The sequence below is a fragment of the Balaenoptera acutorostrata genome, chromosome 4, assembly GCF_949987535.1.
Source record: "Balaenoptera acutorostrata chromosome 4, mBalAcu1.1, whole genome shotgun sequence".
NCBI classification, from domain to species: domain Eukaryota; kingdom Metazoa; phylum Chordata; class Mammalia; order Artiodactyla; family Balaenopteridae; genus Balaenoptera; species Balaenoptera acutorostrata.
Window position 1 is genome coordinate 77625847 of NC_080067.1, and position 24383 is coordinate 77650229.

At 37.7% G+C, this 24383-nt stretch overlaps 3 protein-coding genes across 7 annotated transcripts in view; 1 reads left to right on the plus strand and 2 right to left on the minus strand.

Moving 5' to 3' along the window:
- Positions 1-2616, minus strand: part of XXYLT1 (xyloside xylosyltransferase 1) — a 198204-nt gene extending 195588 nt beyond the window's left edge. The window contains exon 1 of the mRNA XM_007171567.2: positions 2013-2616. Within this exon, the coding sequence (XP_007171629.2) occupies positions 2013-2516 (504 nt within the window). The 5' untranslated portion in view covers positions 2517-2616. The remainder of the gene's footprint in view (positions 1-2012) is intronic.
- Positions 2617-4919: 2303 nt separating this feature from the next.
- Positions 4920-6788, plus strand: LOC102999782 (heterogeneous nuclear ribonucleoprotein D-like). Its single transcript, XM_007171568.3, has 2 exons — positions 4920-5012; positions 5610-6788. Exons 1-2 carry the CDS (start codon positions 4935-4937, stop codon positions 6444-6446), a joined length of 915 nt encoding a protein of 304 aa, XP_007171630.1. The 5' UTR covers positions 4920-4934; the 3' UTR covers positions 6447-6788.
- Positions 6789-10369: 3581 nt separating this feature from the next.
- ACAP2 (ArfGAP with coiled-coil, ankyrin repeat and PH domains 2) overlaps positions 10370-24383 on the minus strand; it is a 151901-nt gene continuing 137887 nt past the window's right edge. For 2 of the 5 annotated variants that reach the window (XM_057545291.1, XM_057545292.1), the window contains 3 exons: positions 23665-23775; positions 21404-21465; positions 10370-15755 (listed from right to left, as the gene is read on the minus strand). In XM_057545291.1, coding sequence (XP_057401274.1) covers positions 15655-15755; positions 21404-21465; positions 23665-23775 — 274 coding nt within the window. In that variant the 3' untranslated portion in view covers positions 10370-15654. Of the gene's footprint in view, positions 15756-15959; positions 21466-23664; positions 23776-24383 lie in introns of all 5 variants that reach the window. The other 3 variants (XM_057545289.1, XM_057545290.1, XR_009008126.1) reach the window with 3 other exon arrangements.

Here is a 24383-nt window from a genome sequence, read left to right on the forward strand (position 1 = left end):
AAGGGGACAGTAGAGCCCTAGCAATGGAGGAGACAGGCCTGAGTTGTGACCTCTGACTCAGAAAGTGAAGAGATGACATGTTGGTCTTCAAGGCGGTGTCTGTTGAGCTGGTCAAATCCCAGTTCTGCCCAGACTGGCCCTATGATCAAGGGCCCTTGGTTTTCTTCCTTGGACTAGCACAGAATTTCTCAAACATTAAAGTCCCAAGGACCACCTGGAACAGGTTGCCAGGCCCTACCTCCAGAGACTGCAATTAGGGCAAATGTGATGGGCCCCAGGCTGAAAAACCCCAGGTCAGACAGTGGGTGCCAAGGGCCTGGCCAGCCACACGCTCCAGGACCTGGATTCTTGGCCTCCTGTACATGGAATCCAGACCCAGGTACCTCTCCCTGACTATGGTGGGTGTTCCTGATGGGCTCATTTGTTCTGGGCAGAGGACAGACTTTTGATGCTATGGGGGAGAAGCTGGAAAGGAGAGCTGTGGAGGGCTGGGCACAGATTGTCCCCAAGTCTATGGACATTCCTGGGGGAAGGTGAAAACTAAGTAAAGAGTGGCCAAGGGCCCAGGAAGGAAGGAAGGACATTCTGGGTGGAAAGTATAGCTTATGTAAAGGCACATTCAGTACAGTTAAGATCTAAGGTGCACGTAGGGGAAGGACAAGAAGGTCGGCTGAAGAGGAGAGCCAGGGCCACAACACAGACAGCCCTACCAAGAAATTAGAACTTGATTCTGTAGACAACAAACAACAGACCCCTGAACCCTGCAGGATCCTGGCATCAGCTCCCCTTGGTCACTCACTGGGCGCAAACACATGGAACACTACTCTTGCCTCACCGCCCATCCCCCCACCATCAGGCTCCATCCTTTAAGATCGCCTACTATTTCTATCCCAAAATCTGACCTTGGATCCCCTCTGTGCAACTATTAGGTCAAAACAAGGCAAGCAATTTAACTGAGACCATTAACTCTAAGTTAGGAATCCAATCTCTGACAAGCAGAGCCAGGAGGTGAAGCGAGATGATGGGGATGCAGATGGGTCCAGCCTGGGACAAGGTGACTAGCTCTGCTCTCCCCAGATCTTATCCGTACCTCCTGGGAGGAACCGGTGCTTCTCTAAATGGGTTCAGGACCCTTGAGGGTAGGGGAGAAGGGGGCACACAGAGGAGATGAGATGGTTCACACTGACTGGGTTTGGGCTTGACTAGTTCCAACTGAAATACCTTAGAGAAATGAGCTATTTGAAATGTCACTGTAACTTGAACAATTCAAGCGGCCGAAGACCCTGTCCAGCAGACTCTGCACCAGAAGCATACTGGTACGTTCAAATGACCTGCTCCATCCCCAGAAGTCAAAGACTGAGGGGCTTCCCTGGTGGCGCAGTGCTTAAGAATCCGCCTGCCAATGCAGGAGACACGGGTTCGAGCCCTGGTCCGGGAAGATCCCACATGCCACGGAGCAACTAAGCCCGTGAGCCACTACTGAAGCCCGCGCGCCTGAAGCCCCTGTTCCCAACAAGAGAAGCCACCACCATGAGAAGCCTGCGCACCACAAGGAAGAGTAGCCCCCGCTCGCCGCAACCAGAGAAAAGCCCGCGCGCAGCAACGAAGACCCATCGCAGCCAAAAATAAAATAAAATAAATTTATTTTTTAAAAAAGTCAAAGACTGAGAAGAATAAAAAGAGGGTCAGGCTCTGAAGGCACTGACTGCTGAATCCTGTAACGCTAGCAAAGAGGGGAAGTGCCAGTTCTCAAGGAGGCCGCAGTTAAAGGGGTAGACGCGTCAGGGCAGTCGGCTAACACTGAGGCTCCCGGACACGCCCCCGGACGCTGCCTCCAGCGTGCTGTGAATGCACACTTCAGCCAGTGGGATCGGGTTGAGAGGTTACGCTTCTACTGGCGTTGGCAGTGGGCAGCGCAACGAAGACACCTCCCTCCTGACCCCTGGAGCCTGGCCGGGCGCGCGCGCTGACTGAGCCACCCGCCCGGAACCTCTGGCTGAGGCCCCGCTCACCTTGCACTTGAAGCCGGCGGCGGGCGGTAGCAGCTCCCGCAGCAGGGCCTTGGCCACCTCGCGGCTGGCCTCCTCGCTCACGAAGTGCAGGTTAAGCACCTCGTGCGCCTCGAACTTAGCGAGGCGCAACAGGGAGCGGAGCGCGACGCGGGCCTTGGCCTGCAGCGCGGCATTGTGTTCCGCCTTGGTGAACATCATCAGCAGGTGGTAGTCCACCGGCCCGGCCCCGCCTTCCTCCAGGCTCTTGGCCTTAGCGCCCGGGGCCGGCGCCACGGTGCCCTGCGGCAGCTCCGGCACAGGCGGCGAGGGCGCGGCGGGGGCTCCGGCGCGGGCCTCCTTCAGCCTCTTGGTGGCGCTGGAGAAGGTCTCCCGGCCGGAGCCGAGGTAGTAGAAGGCACAGACGGCAAGCGCCGCGGCCAGCAGCAGCGCGCAGTAGTGGGAGCGCACAGCGCCCAGACGTGCCATGGCCCGAGCACATGGGGGCGCGCCTCGGAGGAGACCCATGCGCCACCCGCCCGCGGACAGGGCGGCCGGGCAGCCGCAGCGGAGAACAGTACCCCTGCAGCTACTTAATAGCCCTGGCGGCGCGCGGCAGCCATGGCGGAGGCGGAGCCACGCTGCCAATCCGCGGGCGCTGATGCGCCGAGAGGCGGGGCCAGGGCTGCCCGGCAGCCTCTGGGTCCTAGGATCAGAAGGATTACATCAGGGATGCGCCGCGGGTCCGCAGGAGCCGCCCCTGAGTGGTCAGAGAAGCCGGTGAGGACTCGGACATACAGGCCAGCTGGCTGTACCGTCCGTGAAAAATGGCCCTCTTGAGTGCCCAGCCCCAGACGCTAGAAACCGAAGCTAAGACTTCGGTAGCAAAAAGACTAAACTGGACTCACAAAGAAAAATTTTCTCTATATACCTTTTCCCCCCTAATTTCTTGAAGGCTTTGAGTCCTCTCCCCGACTCCTCTCACACCTTGGAGACTATCAGGGGCTAAAGAATTTAAACTAGCAACTCCCTCCCTATTCTCGGTGAAGTAGGATTGACACCCGAGGTGTAAATGTCCTGCTCACCTCACTTGGCACCTCTGAGGCGGACCAGAGGCAATCTAAAGGATACTTTTTTTTTTTTAACTTTAACACTTTAAAAGAGGCTTAATATGTACCTCTTTTAACTGAGGCATAACTGAGGTCACTTGCCCAGGGTTTTGCAAATTCTGAGGCATAACTGAGGTCACTTGCCCAGGGTCACACAGTGGCAGGTTTGACGATATAGTTGGACACTGCCAACTACATAAAAACCCATTAACTTGAGTCTTCTGAGGACCAATGACACACTACAGTGTTTACGTAAACATGTACAAGTGGTCTGCATGCTTGAAAGAGGTGCAGGTGAAAACGCAGGCACAAATGCACGCACAAATTCTCTCACCCGTTTACTGTGCCATGCCATTATTTCTCAAAGTGTGGTCCCCAGAACCACGATTCATCTCGTTTTTAACTCTTCTTCTTTTCAGTTGGAGCAACACTTCTCTGAAAAACCTTGGACCTCTGAAGAATGCTTAGCAACAAGTTCAATACATGGTACTCACCTTGGGTGGGTGGGGGGGAAACAATAGCAAAATTATCTCACTTTAGTAACAGGTATTACTTTAGTTCATTTAATCCACACAGCTCTAAGAGGTAGAGGTATTATTTGCTTATTTGCACTTTACAATTGAGGAAACTGAGATTTAGAGGAGTGAACTGCCCAAATCTAGTTGACTAGTAAATAATGGATCCCAACTCAAGCCATACCACTTCCAAAGCCCAAACTTCCAGCCAAGATTAGCATTGAAAGTGGTAACTCAGACTCTGAGTTGTGTGTATTTTACCACAAGCTTCAGCAGATGACATTGTGGTTAAGAGAGCTGGATTTGGGCTTGGTGGGGGGGGGGGGTGCAAGATGGCAGAGTAGGAAGACCCTGAGCACAGCTGCTCCCACAGGCACCAGAAAGCTGGATTTACAGCTAACTAGGAGTTGTTAGACTTCAGGGGAGGTACTTAATCTCTCTGAGCTGCAATCATACCCATATGTAACATGGGGCTGATATTAGTACTTATGCCTCATAGGGTTATGAGAGATAATAGATAAAAAGCAGTTAGAATAGTGTCTGACACTTAGTAAACAATAAATATAAACTATGCTAGAAACACCAAACTCTAAAACAAAGTCTAAATATCCAACAAGTACAAAATACAATTTAGCAACCATAGCTTTTCTAGAGTATTTACAAATTCTAAACCCCAAATATCCATTAAGACTTTATTACATGTACCACAGAATCTCCACCACTGTGTGCTACCATTGTATTATTACATTCTAATTATTGTTCATTAATAAGGGGGAAATAATTCTGTAATTGTACCTTTTAGTCCACTCACCTGCACCATCAATAATGTGGATTTTTCCTCTGCCATTTATTCTGGAATTTATTCAACAAATATATTTTTTCAGACCCTTATAAGATCACTACTCCTGGAATTTATGGATAACAAATGAATAACAAGATAATTTAAATTTTACATAGGAAGTCAGTAGACACAGGAAAATACTCAAGAGGCTGGTCTTTTCTCCAAGCTTCTTCATCCTCAATTCTTTGACCATAAAGAAAAATTAATGTTGTAGCTTCCCTAGATATACTGCTGACTGGATTCTAAAATAGTGAGTTCAAAGTAGCCAGTGATTTATTTGATAGATATCAGATATCAAGTGACTACTACATGCCAAGCATAGTAGCACCTGGGGATACAGCAGTGAAAAAACAAAAGCCCTGCCCTCATAGAATTTACATTCTAGCAGGGAAAACAGACAAATAAGAAAAAGTATGTAGGCTGCCGCCGCTGCCGCGACTCGGACTGCATGCCAGTACCCCTGGCCGACGACTCAGCCGCTATGGAAGACGTGAACGAGTACAGCAACAGAGAGGAATTTGCAGAGGGGTCCAAGATCAACGCGAGCAAGAATACAATAGCCAGGACATGGAAGCAACCTAAGTGTCCATCATCGGATGAATGGATAAAGAAGATGTGGCACATGTATACAATGGAATATTACTCAGCCATAAAAAGAAATGAAATGGAGGTATTTGTAATGAGGTGGATGGAGTTAGAGTCTGTCATACAGAGTGAAGTAAGTCAGAAAGAGAAAAACAAATACAGTATGCTAACACATATATATGGAATCTAAGGGAAAAAAAAAGGGTCATGAAGAACATAGTGACAAGATGGGAATAAAGACACAGACCTACTAAAGAATGGACTTGAGGATATGGGGAGGGGGAGGGGTGAGATGTGACAGGGTGAGAGAGTGTCATGGACATATATACACTACCAAATGTAAAATAGATAACTAGTGGAAAGCAGCCGCGTAGCACAGGGAGATCAGCTCGGTGCTTTGTGACCGCCTGGGGGGTGTGGGATGGGGAGGGTGGGAGGGAGGGAGATGCAGGAGGGAGGAGATATGGGAATGTGTGTATATGTGTAGCTGATTCACTTTGTTTTAAAGCAGAAACTAACACACCATTGTGAAGCAATTATACCTCAATAAAGATGTTTAAAAAAAAAAAAGAATCAGCAGGATGACGGTAAAATGTTTATTGGAGGCTTGAGCTGGGATACAAGCAAGAAAGATCTGACTGAATATTTGTCTCGATTTGGGGAAGTTGTAGACTGCACAATTAAAACAGATCCAGTCACTGGAAGATCAAGAGGATTTGGATTTGTGCGTTTCAAAGATGCTGCTAGCGTTGATAAGGTTTTGAAACTGAAAGAACACAAGCTGGATGGCAAATTGATAGACCCTAAAAGGGCCAAAGCTTTAAAAGGGAAGGAAACCCCCAAAAAGGTTTTTGTGGGTGGATTGAGCCCAGATACTTCGGAAGAACAAATTAAAGAATATTTTGGAGCCTTTGGAGAGATTGAAAATATTGAACTTCCCATGGATACAAAAACAAATGAAAGAAGAGGATTTTGTTTTATTACATATACAGATGGAGAGCCAGTAAAGAAATTGGTAGAAGGCAGATATCGTCAAATTGGTTCTGGGAAGTGTGAAATCAAAGTTGCACAACCCAAAGAGGTATATAGGCAGCAACAGCAACAACAAAAAGGAGGAAGAGGTGCTGCAGCTGGTGGACGAGGAGGTACTAGGGGTCATGGCCAAGGTCAGGGCCAAAACTGGAACCAAGGATTTAATAACTATTATGATCAAGGATATGGAAATTACAATAGTGCTTATGGTGGTGATCAAAACTATAGTGGCTATGGCGGCTCTGGTTATACTGGGTATAACTACGGGAACTATGGATATGGACGGGGATATGCAGACTACAGTGGCCAACAGAGCACTTATGGCAAGCCATCTCGAGGGGGTGGCAATCACCAAAATAATTACCAGCCATATTAAAAAGGGATGTTGGAGAAAACAGGAAGAGATTGCTAAAGCAACCCATCTTGCAAGGACAACATTGAAGATTGGTCTTCTGTTGATCTAAGATGATTATTTTGTAAAAGACTTTCTAGTGTACAAGACACAACTGTGTCCAACTGTATATAGCCGCCAATTAGTTTTCTTTTTTACTTTGTCTTTTGCTATCTGTGTTATGACTCGATGTGGATTTGTGTTTATACAAATTTTATTTGTATGATTTCATGTTAAACCTCAAATAAATGCTTCCTTATGTGATTGTTTTTCTGAGTCAGGTACTAAATAGCTCTGTAAGTGTAATTTTAAATAAGTGATAATTAAGGTACAGTTTATTTTGTAGGGAGTATTGATCCATAGGGAGAAACTGTGGTCCTTTACTAATAGCCAGCTACAGTGTCTACTGTGTTCCCCTTTTTTGTTAGATGTATTCTATCTTCTAAGGCTTCATTTCCCTGTTAACTGAGGCTTCCACGTAACTTTAAGTAATGTTTTCTCTCTGTATATCTGGAGCCTTTGTCATGAAAGTTTCTGTGGCTTAGTTATAGTGTTGTGATTAGTGGAAGCTTTCTAGTAGACCATAAGTCTTCTGGTTATAGTTTGAAAAGTAGCTTTTTTTTTTTTTTTTTTTTTACATGGATGACCACAACAAAAGCAACAATGATTGCAATTACCAAACATGAAACACACTCATACTATGTCATAATATTGACATTCAGTCCAGTAATCCTTTTTAATGGCACAAAGCATGCTGGTAGCTCCTTTTATGAACAGAAAATATTTTGCTTTGTTCTTGTCTCTGGGAAGGCATTTGTTATGACTTGCTGTATTCAGTGGTCTGCTGGAAAGAGCTTTGGCTAATCATAATAGCATAACTTTGTTTTCTTGCTTAAAATGTCTAGATATACCCAGGGAAAAAAAACACTTGAACTGTTGTTACAGGAGCTACAGTTTAAGAATATCAGATGTAGTTACATTTAACACAAGGATTTTGGCAAATACGTACGAAGTTATTAAAGTCTGAACAAAAGTTAGATTAAAATATTTGAAGTAGTGGCTGAGTAACTAAATTAATTGTATACTATTCTGCTGGTATTATGTCACAGCAAGCACCAAACTGAACAAAATGTTTTCTGTTGGGGCATTCTTGGGGAGCTATATTGGGTGTTAGCTGTTATGTGGTGTGAGTTCTTAGAAAAAGTCATGGTAGTAAGTTTCATCATTTTTAGTGCAGTTAGTGCATGAGCTGGGTAGTTAAGCATATCCATATTCAGACTTAAGAAGGAATAGTGGGGAAAGGTATCCCTTAAATCTTATATAAATGCAAATCTAAGTGTGACCAACTCACGTCATTACAACAGATCTTCCTGGTGCATTAAAAACAGTTTTAGCTATAGATTTTGGAGGATGACCTGGGTAAATTCCAGTTTTGAATTTTACATTGTGTAGTTATTGACTTTAAGGTCTCTGTTTTTGTATCCGTGGTTCCATGTTAGCCATTAGGATTGGCATACATGTTAACGTGTGGAATAGCTGACCTCACCTTCAACCAAGTGAAAATTTTTTTATGCTAATGAACCTGCCTTTTTTAATCTGGTGCCTGAAACTTTCTTTGTTCCAATGTTTGTACTTGCTGGGCAATCAAGTTATGCTTTTGGCCTTCTTTTGCTCCTGTTTTGCTATTTGATCTTACACCTAGGCCAAGTACCAATGTTGACTATTGCAAGGGACTGTTTAATTCTTTCAACATGCAACCTTAGGGAACAGAAAGGAGCTTTTCATTTTAAGTTATGTTGTCAGTCAGTAGATGCAGTGTCTTTAGGGCAGTGAATCCTGTAAATTCATATTTATGATTAGGTGACAAGTTGACATTGAGATTGTCCTTTCCTTTATCAAAAATGAATAAAGGCTTTTTAAACAAAAAGAGAAAGTATGTAGTGTGTCAGTTATGTGCTATTTTCTCAACTTAAAGTAGATATATCTGGGTGTGTAACAATATGACTAAATAGACAAAGAACTTGGTCAGCAAGTGACCCTTCAGTTCTAACTTTAACTGTGGTCAAGTTCTCTGACTTCTAGCCAGAGGAGATGGTTTTTCCTGTTGTATGATTTCTACATCTGTAATGTAACATAGAAATCTGATAGTTTAGCAGGCTTTTTTCTTTATTGACTACTACCCAATATTATCAGATACAGAGAAACAGACACTCCTCTACAGTAGATGGGGGTGTGTATATTGACACAACTTTCCTGGAGGGCACTCTGGCAATACTAAAATCTTTCTAAGAAAACTTTCAGTTCTCTCTCCTATCCAGATGAATGTTTCTTCCTGAGACAAGGGTCTCAAATTTTGATTGGCATTGGAAACAATGGGGAGCTTGGTAAAAACACAAGGGCTCAGGCCCTATTATCTTCAATGAGCCTGGGCTTCAACGGTGATTCTTTTACAAGCCAAAGTTTGAAAAGTACTGCCCTCGCTCTTCACCGAGACAACCTCTCTGGCTTCAGACCTTGGCTTAAATGTCACTGCCTCGAGGAATGGTCTCTAAACACCAACGCGTCCAGTGTCCAGATGAGGCAGCATCCTCAGGGATCCCATGAGGGCCACCTATGAACTGCCCAGTCCTATCTTTCTCCGCTGCAAGAAGGCAAGACTTCAAGAGAACAGGTAGTGTGTCTCTCTTTTTTTTTTTTTTTACCGTAATATCCCCAGTACCTAACACAGTGCCTGACTCATTGAATGAGCCTCAAAAATACACCCACCCATTGTGAACCAGCATTCTCACATCTAGGAATTCATCCTAAGGAAATAAGGAAGAATGTACTCAAATATTTAGCCATAAGGGTAATGAAGAACTAGGTTTATGATGACAAGATGTTGAAATCAAATGTTCATCAGTAAAGTGAAACTAAAATAAAGATTCTGTCATTAAAAGTGATGTATTCAACAAACTATAAGGGAAATTTTTTAAAGTGATAAATAGAAGAAGAACCTATAGAGACTCAAGAGATATATTAGCCAATTGCAATGAATGGAACTTAGATGAATTCTGATTTGAAAAATCTTTTTTTAAAGAACACAGCTAAGACATTGGGAAAATTTGAATATTGACTATATAGTTTCATATTTTAAGGAAGGTGATATGATTTTTTTTAAACAGTCCTTTTTTTCCCCCTTTATGTTTTTAACTTTTTATTTTATATTGGAGGAGAGTTGATTAACAATGTTGTGTTAGTTTCAGGTGTACAGCAAAGTGATTCAGTTATACATATATATGTATCTATTCTTTTTCGGATTCTTTTCCCATTTAGGTTGTTACCTAATATTGAGCAGCGTTCCCTGCAGTTACACAGTAGGTCCCTGTTGGTGATCTGTTTTAAATATAGCAGTTTGTACACCTCAGTCCCAAACTCCCTAATTAACGCCAACCCCCCACCACCACCCTTCCCCTCTGGTAACCCTAAGTTTGTTCTCTGTTTTGTTTTGTAAATAAGTTCATTTGTATCATTTTTTTTTTAGATTCTGCATAATAAGCGCTATCATATTTAGAGACATACTCAACGATTTGTTGAAATGTCTGGCATTTGGTTTAAAAAAATGGGGAAGAGGAAAAATGGGTGGGAGTAAAGATAAAACAATGTTAGCCATGAGCTAACAGCTACTGAAGTTATTGTCTCTACTTTTGTTTATGTTTGAAATTTTCCAAAATAAAAACATTTAAAGAAATCCTTCCCAAAGTGATGCAGATTACTTAAGGACTCAGAAACTTGTTCCTCATTTATTAAGTGAAAGAAGCAGTTGACAAAACAGTATGATCCCATTGTATATAAACATAATACACACACCCAAAGGTCTAGAAGGGTATATACCAAAGAAGTAACAGCTTGCCCCGTACTCGGTAACTGTCAAATAGAACTTCCTAGGATGAATATGCGCTATAATCTGCCCTGTTCAAAACAGTAGTCACTGGGCACATGGCCAGTCAGCTCTTAAATGTGGCAATTCCACAGATGAACTGAACTCTTAATTTTGTCTAATTTTAATTAAATTTCAATAGCCACATGTGGCTAGTAGCTACCATCTACTAGCCACACATGAACATCACAGGCAGATGACGGAATTAGGATGGAATTCTTTTTACTTACCATTACCTAGACATTTTTCTACAATGAAAGAGCACTGTTTTGTAATAAGGAAAAGTAGGCTGTTTTCATTTAAAACATTTACTATCAGTTTGGATTCTCTTTGTCAAAGAACTATTATGAAAATGAAATGAAGTGGAATAAAGCAAATTACATAGAAAAGTTTTAAGTGTCTGCTTTCAACTAACTTTTAAAGGAAAGGCAAAAGCAGGCAATTCACTTCCAGGTCTGTTCTTTCAAGACTCTATTCCTTCAATCTCATTTCATGCAAAAACATGTTTTTGTTTGTTTACTAAAAGGATTGAGTGTAAATGTGTTGCCTAGATTAGAAACTTCAACAGATATCTCAATCATAATAGAAAAAAATTAGAGCTACAGCAAAAAAGGCCTTTTGTGGTTTTTAGCTAATGAACTGGGAGCCATACAGCTCTGTGATCAGGCAGAAGAAAATATTTAAAAGATCAAAATGGATTTCATGGTTGAAGCAATCAGCAAATAGGATCAATCTGGACCAGTGTGACAGGGTTGGAAAGGAATACAGGACCTTAAACATGACAGTTAATAACATGTATGTCTGCAATTGTAGTTCACGATAAAGTGGAAGTCTGAGCATAAAAGAACTATGCCAGAGGTGAGATTTTTATTGACTTGACATAATTTCTTAGCATACAAAGAGTTTAATCAGGTATAATATTTACAATTCTTACATAATATACATTTTAGAATAACTATAAAGATAATGTACTTTGTTCCATTTACAGTGACATCCTACAGTAAAACTACATTCATGAATTAGATACAAATCCTCTACATACTAATAAAAAGTAAATGGATTGTTGGTTATACATTCTTTAAAATATACCTTTTCGCAGGTAGCAGGGAATATTACCTGTAATAAGTCTTTATGACTGGAATGATCCAGAAATATCACAAAGCACGTGTAAACACATATAGAAAAGGAGCTCATCACTTCCAAAAGTTAACCTTTAGCCTTTGTGTATAATAAATGGTGCCAACATTCTTTATAATGTAGTGAGCTTTCCCTGTTTAAAATGAACACCCAAAAGGTGGGAGGCGTGTTGAGGAAAAATAAGAAAATCTAGTACATAAGATAGTGAAAAGAGCAATGTAGAGAAAAGTTTACTTAATCAAACCTTGCTTCCCTCCCCCCATTATCTCATTTTAGTAGATAAATTTATATAAATAGAAAAGGATGCCCCCAAAATCATATTTATAGATGTCAGGATTTGGTCAAACTGAATCCATGCCCCTTTTAGTTGTCTTCGTTTAGAAGCATCAAGAAATTGATAAGCACATGGTGAATTAAAATTACTTTTACAACGTTTTGCCTTCATCAATGTTTGTTATTGCAAAAATATAAAATTCCCTACAATTTAACATCTTTAAACCCTAATCTATTCCTTCAAAGTAATTTTATATCCAGGTTCTCCAGAATACTTGGAGTCTTCGTTATCAAAGCACAAGGAAAGCTGGCAGTCATTATCCAATTTTGGTGCTTTACAATGATTTCAAATCATTTCATGATATGAGTAAAGTGCCTCTTGTCTACTAGTCAGACAGGGGTTCTGGTGTCAGCTACGCCACCAATCAGCAAACCAGTGACCCGCTCTGTAAAACAAGAGGAGCAGCCCAGGATCAAAGAAGAGACACTGTTGGTGCTCTTAGATTAAGATCTCAGAAGTCCTACTGTGAGTAATGGCAAAGCACACTGTGAGCAGATGTGAGCAGCAGAACAGTACACCAAGGGATGCTGTTACAGTTCCACCTTGTTTCATCCCACTCATTTTATTTGCGAGGAGCTCTGAATCCAATAAGAGTAGTAAGTAACTAGTCAGTGCTCTTTCCACTATATCATGCATGTCTGAAGTCATTCTGAACAGACAATTCTATAAAAATATAGCATTTTTCCAGCTCATGTCCACAGTCGAAAGTGCTATCAAACAGAAAAGTTAATTCCACAATGTAAGAGTGATACGGGAATGTCTTATTCAAAATGGATAGTAAATTTAATCTTAAATACAATTTGGTTTATCATGACCCCACTTCACATGTGTAAAATTATATTTTTAAAATACTGCTTAACACATCACAAACTTAAGCTGTCCAGACTGTGAAAGTATAAGTTTTTTTTCAAAATGCACCCATGAAGAACCAAAGTAATATTCCAAATAAAATCTATATGTTTTACAAAGTAAACACCAAAGTTGATTAAAATCTACAAAGACCAGTATAAATTAGGCAAACAATGTAATATAGTGAATCCCTGGAAATTTCTGAATTTCTAAGGATTGTACCAAAGGTAATTTTTAAAACCTTAGAAATCTTAAACATGTAAGTGTTAACAATGAAAAAATTGCAAATAACTATGCAATTACCTTTAGTCTAGTTCTAACATGAAACTGCATTTTATGAATTCCTCATAGTACTGCTATTCTTATTTTGAGATTACTCTAACTTTTAAGTTAATGAGTTAATGGAATAATGATAAGGAATCAGAAACTAATACCAGCAGATCAGTGAGGGAATGAAAACAAAGGACAGTCAAATTGATTTCTGAAGCCCAAGAGTATGACTAATGTTGTTTATACTATAATTTATCATATTATACTGAATAATTCACAGCATAATGAAACTAAGATTTGTTACATACTACAGAAAGGCTATTAGTTGACACAGCTAATTCACCTTGGTTAAGAGCCAACCTACTCTGTAACTACTTGTAACCATTAAGTTACTTTAAAACCTTGCTGTTACTCCTGCATCATTTCTGCCAAATTTAATCCAAATTGGGTCTCGGCATATTCAAGAAATCAAGCCACAGAAGTATATTTTTGTATGTACAGGCTCCCTGTACTGTTAAAGATTACACTTTCTCTGAAGATATTCAGAACCATGATCTTTAGTGTACTTCAAATACATCTCTAACAATTAAATTTAAGTAGACATAATTACTGCCATATTAACAACTCATGACTGAAGCCACAGGAGTTAAGAGTATGATCAAGAATTGCTTTTACAACCAGAGATCCCAGAGGTGATCTGAAGACCGAAGGTTGGATCCAAAAGGAAAACTGCCTAGGCTTCCTCAGATAAAGGTCAGATGAATTCCTAGGAGCAAAACAGGAATAGGCACTACAAAGGAAAAGTGAGGCTCTCTTTTCTCTTTTTTTTCTTTCTTCCTTTCTTTGTTTCTTTCTTTTCTCAACATATTTCCTTCTCCTTGAGCTTTTCGGACAATTAATTTCAAAGTACACTAATAAAAATGCTACAAATCAAACTTTTGCAAAGCCTGGTGACCTGTGACTGTGAGGTGAAACAGGAAAGATTTAAGGTTCCTGGTATTGTTGCAATTAAAATACAAGGCTTTGGAAGTTAGCATTTCCTTAGAAATAATCCCTAAATATATTTGTATCCTTATCTAATACACAGCAATTATTACTAAATAAGCATTATATGCATGCAATTTGGCCAAACAAATATGGAACCTTTTCTGTGATGTGAATTTATGTCAGTATAATTCCTGTTTAGACAGATTCTGATTTGATGTTCAGTCAACTTAGAAAACTCTACTTACTGGTGGGAAAATGTTAGAAAATTTATTATCTACCCAATGAAATATAATTTCTGTATTTATTTGGCAGCTCAAGTTTAAAACCTCTCATTTAGAAACTGAGTATCAATAATATTACTTACACGTAATTTGAAAAAGAAAGTTAAACTTAATTATGACAATATTAGAAAGAAACCATAAGGCAAATTACTTATTTTATACTCCTGACAAGATACGTCAATCAAAGATAGAATCAGACTAATCTGTAGCATATACCTGGAAAATTAGTATACCCATAATATTTTGGAATTCAAGGGTCTGTGATTCACGTAACCAAATACTAAAGCTACATAGATGCTATAATTTAAAAGAATGTATACCGTGTACAACAAGTACACAGGAGAGATGTTAGAAGAATTAAAAAAGCAATTTATTGCTGTATATTTTAGTATAAACTAAAAAAACTTGAGTCTTTTTTACTCCTTTTACAGAGAGATTTTTCCTTTCACTAGGAGCAATAGCAAAAATGTATCTGGAAAAGGACACATTTCAAATATAAAAATGTTCTACATTATTTTATAAGTCAACTTTTCCTTTGATAGTTACAATCTGATGAAAGCATAATTTTGCAACATTCAAGTAACCTTTGAAACACAGTTTTGTTACATCAATAAATTTGTCAAGGTTTTAGGAAATCAACTCAACAATGAAGAACTACAACTTCTATGAGATTCTTTTGGTAATTAAAAAAAAACTATTGTCGAGGGCTTTTTTTTTCCTTCATAAAATGGAATAAATCTAAAGGACTGAGTTATGTCAATCTGTACAGCCACTATATGTACGTTAAAGTACTGGACAATAACTGAGGAATATAACTGCATTTATGAGCAAATGGGGGGCATATATTCTCTAGTTCTAATAATTAAATTACATATTGTGTATATGACAGCTAGGCTACCAAGAAACAAACAAACAAACAGAAAAAAACTATTTCTGAATCACCAACATCAGGGAAGCTAAAGCAAAGACATATTCTCAAGTCAGGCAGGACATCAGGCTCCCACTCGATGCCGACATGCTTGACTGAACGATCCTGGGCACGGTGCACAGAAGAAAAAAATCAATGCTACCACCCACTGGGAAAAAAAGATTATTTTGTCTAAACTCTTAGCATCTTGTAACCTAGAGATGGCCTAAGTCTAGATTTAAATTTTAACCTACAAAAAATAGCCCTTTAAACAGGCTTTTAAAAAAAATTTTTTTAATAAAAAAAGTCTTAAAGTAGGTTCCTCTCCCAACTACTAGAGATCTATGTTTTGATTTGTAAAAATATCAATGAACGGGTACCTTTTTCCCAAACAACTCAATAGCTACTAAAAGTAAGTAAGTAGAATTAAAGAATTAAAAATCTGTGAGTTTTCAGATGTATACATTAGGGAGTCACCAGATTTACTATTTTCCCCTTCTTAAAAAAATTCAAAATTTCTGTGAATCTTGCTGGAAACGATTTAGTTTCTCTGGATTATTGGATGCCATTTGGGAGAAATCACGAAAAATATCCTGGTAAGTTTCATCACCTGCATGAAAGTAAAACGAGGAGACTTTTAAAATTTACACAATTGAAAGTATTAATAAACAACATTCATTTTTACGACTAGTAACTATTTTATAATTCATTACATTAAAATTTTGTTCAGATGAGCATTTTTAGAAGAAAAAAGACCAACTAAATATAAGTGCTGGGAAAGTATACAGTGGAAGAAAAAAAAAAAAAACTATACCTGAAGAAAGCACCTCAGATGCAGCCACAGAGGAAAGTTCAGAGTTAGAAAAGAGCAAAGATGCAAGTGTTTTAAAGCAATATAAAGAAATACATTTATTAACACATGAGAAATAGAAGTCATTCTAAATGAGGTAAATCATGTCATTCTAAATAAACAAGGCATTCTTTAAATAAATATTTCCCTTGATCAAGGCCAAAAGAAAAGACCAAAAACAAACACTAATGTTTCTGTTGGATGCAAGTTATTAGCAAGACAAAACTAATAACCATGTGGGGAAAAAGGCCTCATATTTTAATATTATCTTTTAATTAAAGGCATTTTAATTTAAATAGCATGTGAAAAAGTAAGTCTTTACTCAAACTTTAATTCTTAACTAAAACTAATGCACCTAATCCATTTTTTACTAGGCTTATAAAATAATAAAGCCTAGAAAATGACTTTAAAATCATTTCACATTTAGTTTTTCATTTACTGTAGGTCATATGAGCAAGGATGCTATGACAAAAGGGGAATAAATATCAAAGACATCTGCTAAATTAGAGTAATACAAATGTGTATACGTACAAATATGCTTGTAGAGAAGATTATAGATACTGATATTATAGCGGATTGAATACTATTTTTCTTGCAATGAAAAACTAAATATATAACACACATACAGGCTAACTCCTCAGACAAAAGATTTGTATAAAATGAAATCTTATTTTCAAGATGAATCATTCATCATGAATGCTTCCTGTTAAACATATTAGCTTTATGCAGAAGGTTGGCATAATTCTGTTTTCAAGATTTAGACTGTCAAATACTGTTTTAGATTATTATTGTTGGAACACGGTTTTATAATTATTCCCCATAAGATACCTCGCATCCATCTATTACACACTCATTGCTACAGTTGTTGTTAATAGTGCAGTAAGTTTTGTCAGCTTTTAAAAAGCGAGATTTTTTTGAGGCAATGGATGCCATACCAAAAGCTAGAGAATTAGAAAAAATCTCGGGGAGGGGGATACAGATCTAGTAAAAGGTCTAACAGCATAACCCAAGATTTTCAATTAAAAAAATTTTAATGCTTTTAATATTTAGTCAATGTAAAAAGCAAGTTATTAAAATCTCTATGTAGTTTTTCATTTAGCCCTGGAAATTTTCTCATGACCTGAATCAATCAATCTACTTTAAAAAGAAAAAATACAGTAAGAAGAGAATCTTAATAGGTTGGCTAAGAGTAACATCTAACTCATATTATTGTTACTAAAACAATAAAGGTTGATATGGTGGAACAACGGGTAAGACAATTCAATTACACCCATGTTTCATTTCATAAAAGTTTACCCCACATTAAAAGACAAACTACAATCTATTCCCATTATTAGCCACTCTAAAAGATATAAAATAAACTGAGAAGAGACAAACATTAAACATCACTTAACAAACCATATAAAATATTTAAATTTTTTTCTTACTCTTAGATGTTGAATTCAAATATTTAAAATATTTATTGTAAACATTATAAATATTTTAAAAATACTATTTAAACTGGAGAGTCTGGAGTTTTACTTTCCAAGAAAGTGTAAAGTGCAGATTATAATACAAAAATACCACACTGAATTTACCATTCAACACCAGAAATAACTTAAAAGGCACACATTATACATTCAAGAAGAAATAGGAAGAAGTATCTAATAGATGCTAATGCCAAATAGTTTACAGATAGCACCAGGTGAGCAATCTTAAGTATTACAACAGTACAATGGCAATATATGGCTTCTACTATTAGCAATGCATATTTTGTATAACAGGTTGTGGGATTTTTTTTTCTTTTTGTCGTTTCCCAGTTTTTGTTTTTAAAGTACCTACTACACGAGTACATTTTAGTAGAACCATCGTACCATGCAAAACAAATTATAAGATTTGTTTTATTCACTGAATTAAATGCTTCCTTGAAGGAAAGTGTTGGTGCTACACTACTCATTGGTTTCACTTACTGAATACATTTTAAAAGAGTTAATACAATACAAAAGGAAGTCTCACCTTCACACACATACACAAAACTTTTTGTTAACATTCAGTTTCTAACCAAATGTTAATTAAGGGACTTATCAATATAATACCTTTCTTAGGCCTCAAAATGTGTTGTCAGAAAGCAAACGTTACAATAACAATAGTGACTAAGATATTTAATATAGTTAACACAAATTGAACTTCAATGTGATTCTTTAAATACAATTTTAATCATTTAGAATGTTTCTCACGGCAAATATAACTTGTCTACACTAGAATACATAAACAATAACCCAGAATATGTTGCCCTGGAAAGTTCATATGAGTACATTTAACAGTCTATTATAAACAGTAAACAACTAACCACCCAATATTTGTAATACTAAGTTATATTCTTTAAATTACTTCATCACATTCTATTTCTCTTCAGAAAGTTAACTTTTCCATGTGCCTGGACAGTTCTGAGTTCTTTGAAATGTGGACTGCTATATTTCCACTGATAGTTTAAAATAGTTCTTGATTTTTGGTATTCAGAATAAGCACTGCAACAGCAGTGATGATCCAAGATTTTGCTAATTTTGCTCTCAAAATGTACTCCCCTCAAAGATATGGCAGCATGTGAGACCCTACTCCCAGGTGATCAGTGTATGATCCTGCCCCTTCCGGGCTGATTACAGCTTCCTTTTTGTAATTGATTAGATCAATGATCAACCTTCATCAGCAACATACTCAGGTAACCAGTAGTGGTTCACTAAAGCAGTGATTTTCAACTGGCTGAGAAACTCTGCCAACAATCAAGAGGAGTCACAGAGCCAGAGACGGTGGGAACCACCAAACTGGTTTCCAACAATTGAGAGCACGGCGTGATGTTGCACTCACCCACCCAGTCCTCCTACGAGGTGTGGGAACTGACAAAGAAGGATACATCTTCCCTTCAGGAAATGTGTGCTCTTAAGTCGCCTTGCAGAAAACAGGGGGTCTCAGGTCCATAGGGTTGTAGACAGAAAGTTCAAAAGTGGGGTTTCCTAGAAATAGGTCCATCATTCCCAAAGATTATATCTGAGTCTTTTAATGGTAGGGCTCTTCATCATGAAAAAATTGAAAATACCCGCCTTTTAAAACTACTCAGAATTCTGAGGTTTTCCTTCTATTGCTAGGCAACAAAAAAAGGATCTAGATAAAACAACCAACCAAAATCTATGAGAGAGAAATTTACAGTGATAAGCAGAGAAGAAAAAAGACCTGCTGCCTGAGCAAAAATATCTGCTCTCCAAAGACTCATAAAGGAAAAGTAGCCAGAGAGCAATTGCTGAGCCATTTTACCATGTCACCTGTATAAGTATAAAGTTTTTCTGCTTTAACTATGAGACCCCCAAATGAATTTAAAATCTAATTATTACCAAATCAGAATCTCATTTTATTCTGCTGATATACCATTTCCAGACTTTGGATCTATTTTTTAATCTTTTCTAAGCTAAAATTTGAGTGGTAGGAAAGCTTGTTTTTTTAAATAAGGCTTTTCTTCAAATTTTCATTCAAATAAATTGGAAAAATCTGTTTTTCTACTGTTGAGCAGAAGGTATATACTCATAAACTTATACATAAAACGACAGTGAAAGAGACATTTGAATGCTCCTAGATGGGGGCCGAAGCCCGAGCAGTTTAGGTGGAACTAGAAGCTGCAAGAACATAAGAGGACCTGTCCTTTCAAGCTTCCCAGCTCCAGAGAAAAGTCACCCACCGACCTTCTGACTAATCGGCTGGGTGCAGCTTCATCAGCAAACACCTAAGGAAAGAGCAGCTGACCAAACATTTACACTTAAAATGTCAGGAAAAAAAAAAAACTGTTTAACTTAAAATCTTGAAGTTCACTCTTATCTCACGAATCAGGTCATAGTCTTTGAATAATTTTCATTTTAAAGTGCTTAAACATAAAGGCCTCAAAAATGGCCTAGTAATACTATCACTTAAGTGTATATCTGTTACAAAATTATAATGTATTTAAAGTCTAACATTCAAGTTTAAAACAAATGGGTGAAATTCAGAATTAACGCTGAGACTTCACCCTTAATCAGCACTCTTACAACTTGGTACATCATGAGTCAGTAGTATTGTTTGATCCATAGGATTAAAGTGGGACACCCTAGATTAGAAGTATCTAGCTGAAGTGCCTCTATTCTCAAAGTTCTTATTTGTTCCCTATTAAATTAGACCAAAAATAAGTAATAAATACAGTCCTCTGAGAAAGGAATGGCCCTATATTTATCTTAGTTATATATTAATCTGGCTAAAATAAAAGTAAATGGCTGAAGCTAGCATAAAGTGCAGAAATTTCAGAACATACTTAAACAGGAAAGATAGATGATATCACAAGCCACTTTTAAAATAATACATTAATAGTCATTGAAAAAAAATCAAACATACTCACTTAAAACTGAACATTCTCAATTATTTTAGTCATGAATTCCTGAAATTTTTAACCAGCATGTATATGAATTTAAAACAGATAAATTAGTAATTCATATACTCAAATTCATGAAACTGGAGATCTAATTATTACTCTCTTCTTTGTGAAGAATGTCTAATCAGTATATGTTCATCAAAGAAAGAAATCTGATCAGCAACATTTCTTGCTTTTCTTGACATCTCGACTCAAAAATTACTCAAAATGAGACTTGAGCTGATCCTGAGTTCTCTCTAATAAGAATACGTCTACTTTGCCATCAAGCTCATGAAATGTTCTTCTAAATACTTCCATTTATCCAACAGATATTGTACAATTACTTGGGGCAAAGGTACAAGATAAAATTTGACCTTTTCCCTATACCTTTTAAACTAACTCCATTCGCATTATGGACTTCTTAACCTACTGGTAAATTTTATTCTTAAACCTTCAACTCATTTTTAGATCAAATACGGAACTCTTAATTCAATAAACTTCTTCTAGGCATTTTCCATACTGACTTTTATATGTCAACACATAGTGATTTGTTTTTTCCCTGAACACAATTTACAGAAATTCCCTGAATAACAAAAAGAAAACAATTTTGTTATATTCACTTGACAGCCAAAAAGAAAATGACTGCTGTGCTGCTGTAAGTGTATAAAGATACGTTATCATTCCATTCGCCTCTCTGGAATGTATATGGAAGACATCTGTACAGCAGATAAAGAAGCCAGCAGCCAGAGTTAAATACAGCAAGTAAATGTGTTCTGTAATAGGAATAGTTACGGATTTTTAAAGGCTCGAGAGTGAGCCACTCCCAAGAATTCAGTAAGTACAGTATATACCTAACAACTCACAATTTACAAGTAATTTATTAAAACTCTGTAGCATTAAGTTAGTTTGCTAAAGAACTATGAATCTTCCAATTGTAAACTGATAAATTCCTGGATGCATTTCTTATACTGCATTTCGGTATGGTTATTAGTAGAATATTGACCTGGCTGTCCATAAAGTCCTTCTGATTCCCGCATCTCTTCATTCATTCTTGCTAAACGTAACCTAAAATTAAATAAAAGAATTTTTTAGATAAGTTATACAATATAAATATTCATAAACTAATGAATTACATACGCAGCTAAGACGTATTCATGTAATTTTTTCTTTTACCAGTATTTGCCACTGAAACAAAAGTACTCTTAGTTTATCAGGCCCAGCAATCTGAGATACAAAAATAACTGTATTTTATCTTATACAATTCTCATGAGAGAAGACAATAAAAGACTTCTAACAAGGGCATTTCAGTTCTGTTTAAGCAGGTTCCTGGCAGCACCTCTAGCAGCTTACTTCCTCCAGACACAGAGAATTCCTGGCTCCTAAAGCAACCTGTCAAACTTTAACTGCCAACTGCTGAAATTATTGCTTCTATAGAATGGAAGCAGTAGCCTGTCATAAGTTCATTCTGGTTCACCCTGAGGTACGGTAGTTCCAGATGTATAAATAGCATGTGTTATCTATAAATACTGGGGATATATTCTGACCTACAGACATTATAATAGGTGACCATAGGTTACCAAGATTTTTGCATGGTTACTATACTGATTATACATTCTTTTTTGGGTTATTTATCCTGGCAGCAGGAAGACCTGTAGCACTGGATTAAGAAAACAAGAATATCCTCTCATTTTCTTACTAACTTTAAGCAACATTTTGAAACAGGCAAATGTTACCTGTGGTGCCCCTCTCCTACTCAGTACTTCTTGCCTGTCCTCCAGGCTGCCAAATCCTCATCGCCTTCCCCGACTTCTGTCACCCTCTTCTAACATGCTCTCTCTGGCAGTTGCCGCATCTGACATGGGCTTTTCTTATCTTCAAAGTACCACAATTCCCTGCCATTTCCTTTTCAACCATTGTGTGAATTAATAATAGCAAGATAAGTCTCCCTTTTTGGTATTTGGACTTTTCACAGAGGATGCCTGTTTCAAAAAATTGTAAGTGAAACTGACATCCTCATACAAAGCAAAATGAGAAAAGACGATTTGGGACCATATTTTGGGGGAAGAGGGGCCATTACTGTAAGAATTGCCTGGGAAGCTGCAGCCAGGGTTAATTTCTCTATATATCACTCCTATCTTTTCTTTAATAACTTACCTTTCTCCAATTTTAAGTCTATAATGATTTAATAGACCTAAATTTTCCTACAATAGTCTCCATAATAACAATAACCCCTCCAGTGAGGAAAAGAAGCTAAGTACAGAGAAAATATGTTTTGCTCTTTTGTTTTTTCATTTTGTTTTAATCTGACAGGGGTCAGGGAGGGGTGATATATGGCAAGTCAAGAATTCTCAGTGGGAGCTCAGGAGTTCAAGACAGTCAAGGGAGTTTCTATCTGTAAGTGACTAAAATTCAGTAGTGTAGATGGAACTATCTCTACTTATTTAACAGGGAATCAGCAATCCTGGGCTTCATTCAGAATAGAATGAATAAGCTATTCATACAACATATGCTTGAGACTTCCTACATAACAATAAAGTGTAGGTGACAACCACATTCCTAGATTCCAAGTGTAATGAACAACTCTGATCTAAAATGAAAATCAAATAAAGGTCTCAAGATTCTGTCTTTAGTAGGTCATGTTAAATTGTATTCAAACAAATATTTTTACCTCAAAATAGAGTACTCATACGAATAATTCTTTAAAAAAATAAGCACGAACAGGTCCCCTAATTATCACTGCCCAAAGGAAATGCAACTGCAAAAGTTACTAACATCAACGCAGTTGGCTTCCCTGCTTATAATCCTCTAATTCCTGAGGTAGTAGAAAAATTGCCTGTTACTATACCAATCCAGCTCCCCACCCCAGTACTGTACTGAGAGTTAAAGAGTCAGAAAAGTTACTGATTTTCTGTTCCTACTGGCCAGGCAGTATAACAGAAGTGGCTAAGCACACGGGTTTTAGAGCCAGAATTCTTGGTTTCAAATCCCAGTTCTACCACTTACTAGTTTCTCAAATTATTTGTGGCTTGGCTTCCTTATAAAATGAGGCTGATAATAATAAAACCTTCCTCACAGGGTTGATGTGGGAACCAAGTAAGTTCATGTATGTAAATTGCTTCACACATTTAACGTGCTTAGAGAAGTAAATGGCTTCTAGTGAAGAACCAAGTTTAAATTTCATGCCTACACACGAAACTCTACGTTTAAACCCTGTATAAGTAATACAGTGTATGGGAAATAATCAAGTGAAAAGAAAACACTTACAAGGTCACTATATCAGCATTGGCTGCTTCCACAGCTATACTCAAAGGGTCCTTCCCTTCTTCATCAGTGGCATGTTGATTGGCACCTCGTTTTAGGAATAAACATACCTGCCTGTTTAAGGGAACAGCGTTTTTGAGATATTGCCGATAAGAAAAAAAATTAGCATTCACCTTAAAAAATAAAAAGCACTACTTAAAGAAATAACATTTTCATTAGGAAATTCTTGATTCATTCTACAAAGATTTATTGACTATTGATTCTAATAATAAAAATCTACCATGATCAACATTTCATAAATCTCATGGAATTTTCACATTTAACCTGATAATATACAGCATAGTGGGATGTATAAATTATGGTCCCTACCCTGGAATATAATAAAAAGATGTACACAGATAACTATAAATATAAATAAAACAAAAATCACTCAAGGTCATTATCTGGGAAAGAAGAAAGCCAAGGCAATGTTAACGTCATAATATATTAAGGATAATACAACAGCAACGAGTGGGAAGTAATCTTGCCAACTGTACTCCACAAATATTCATAACTTGAAGAAATTGACAAAAATGAAAAAAATGAATAAATGGAGTCTATGGAGTAAAATGGGAATAATTATGATTAAGAAGAAAATACAAAGGATGAGTTAAATACAGCCATTTTTAAGTAGAGAAAAGTTTTTATGATAAAGTTATTGAACTGAATCTTCTTGCTAATAG

What these genes read in the sequence shown, in the direction of transcription:
- LOC102999782 (XM_007171568.3), top strand. Translation starts at nt 4,935, where the DNA reads ATGGAAGACGTGAACGAGTACAGCAACAGAGAGGAATTTGCAGAGGGG. An exon ending in ACGCGAGCAAGAATACAATA is followed by an intron (nt 5,013 to 5,609) that starts GCCAGGACATGG and finishes AAAAAAAAAAAG; the next exon opens with AATCAGCAGGATGACGGTAA.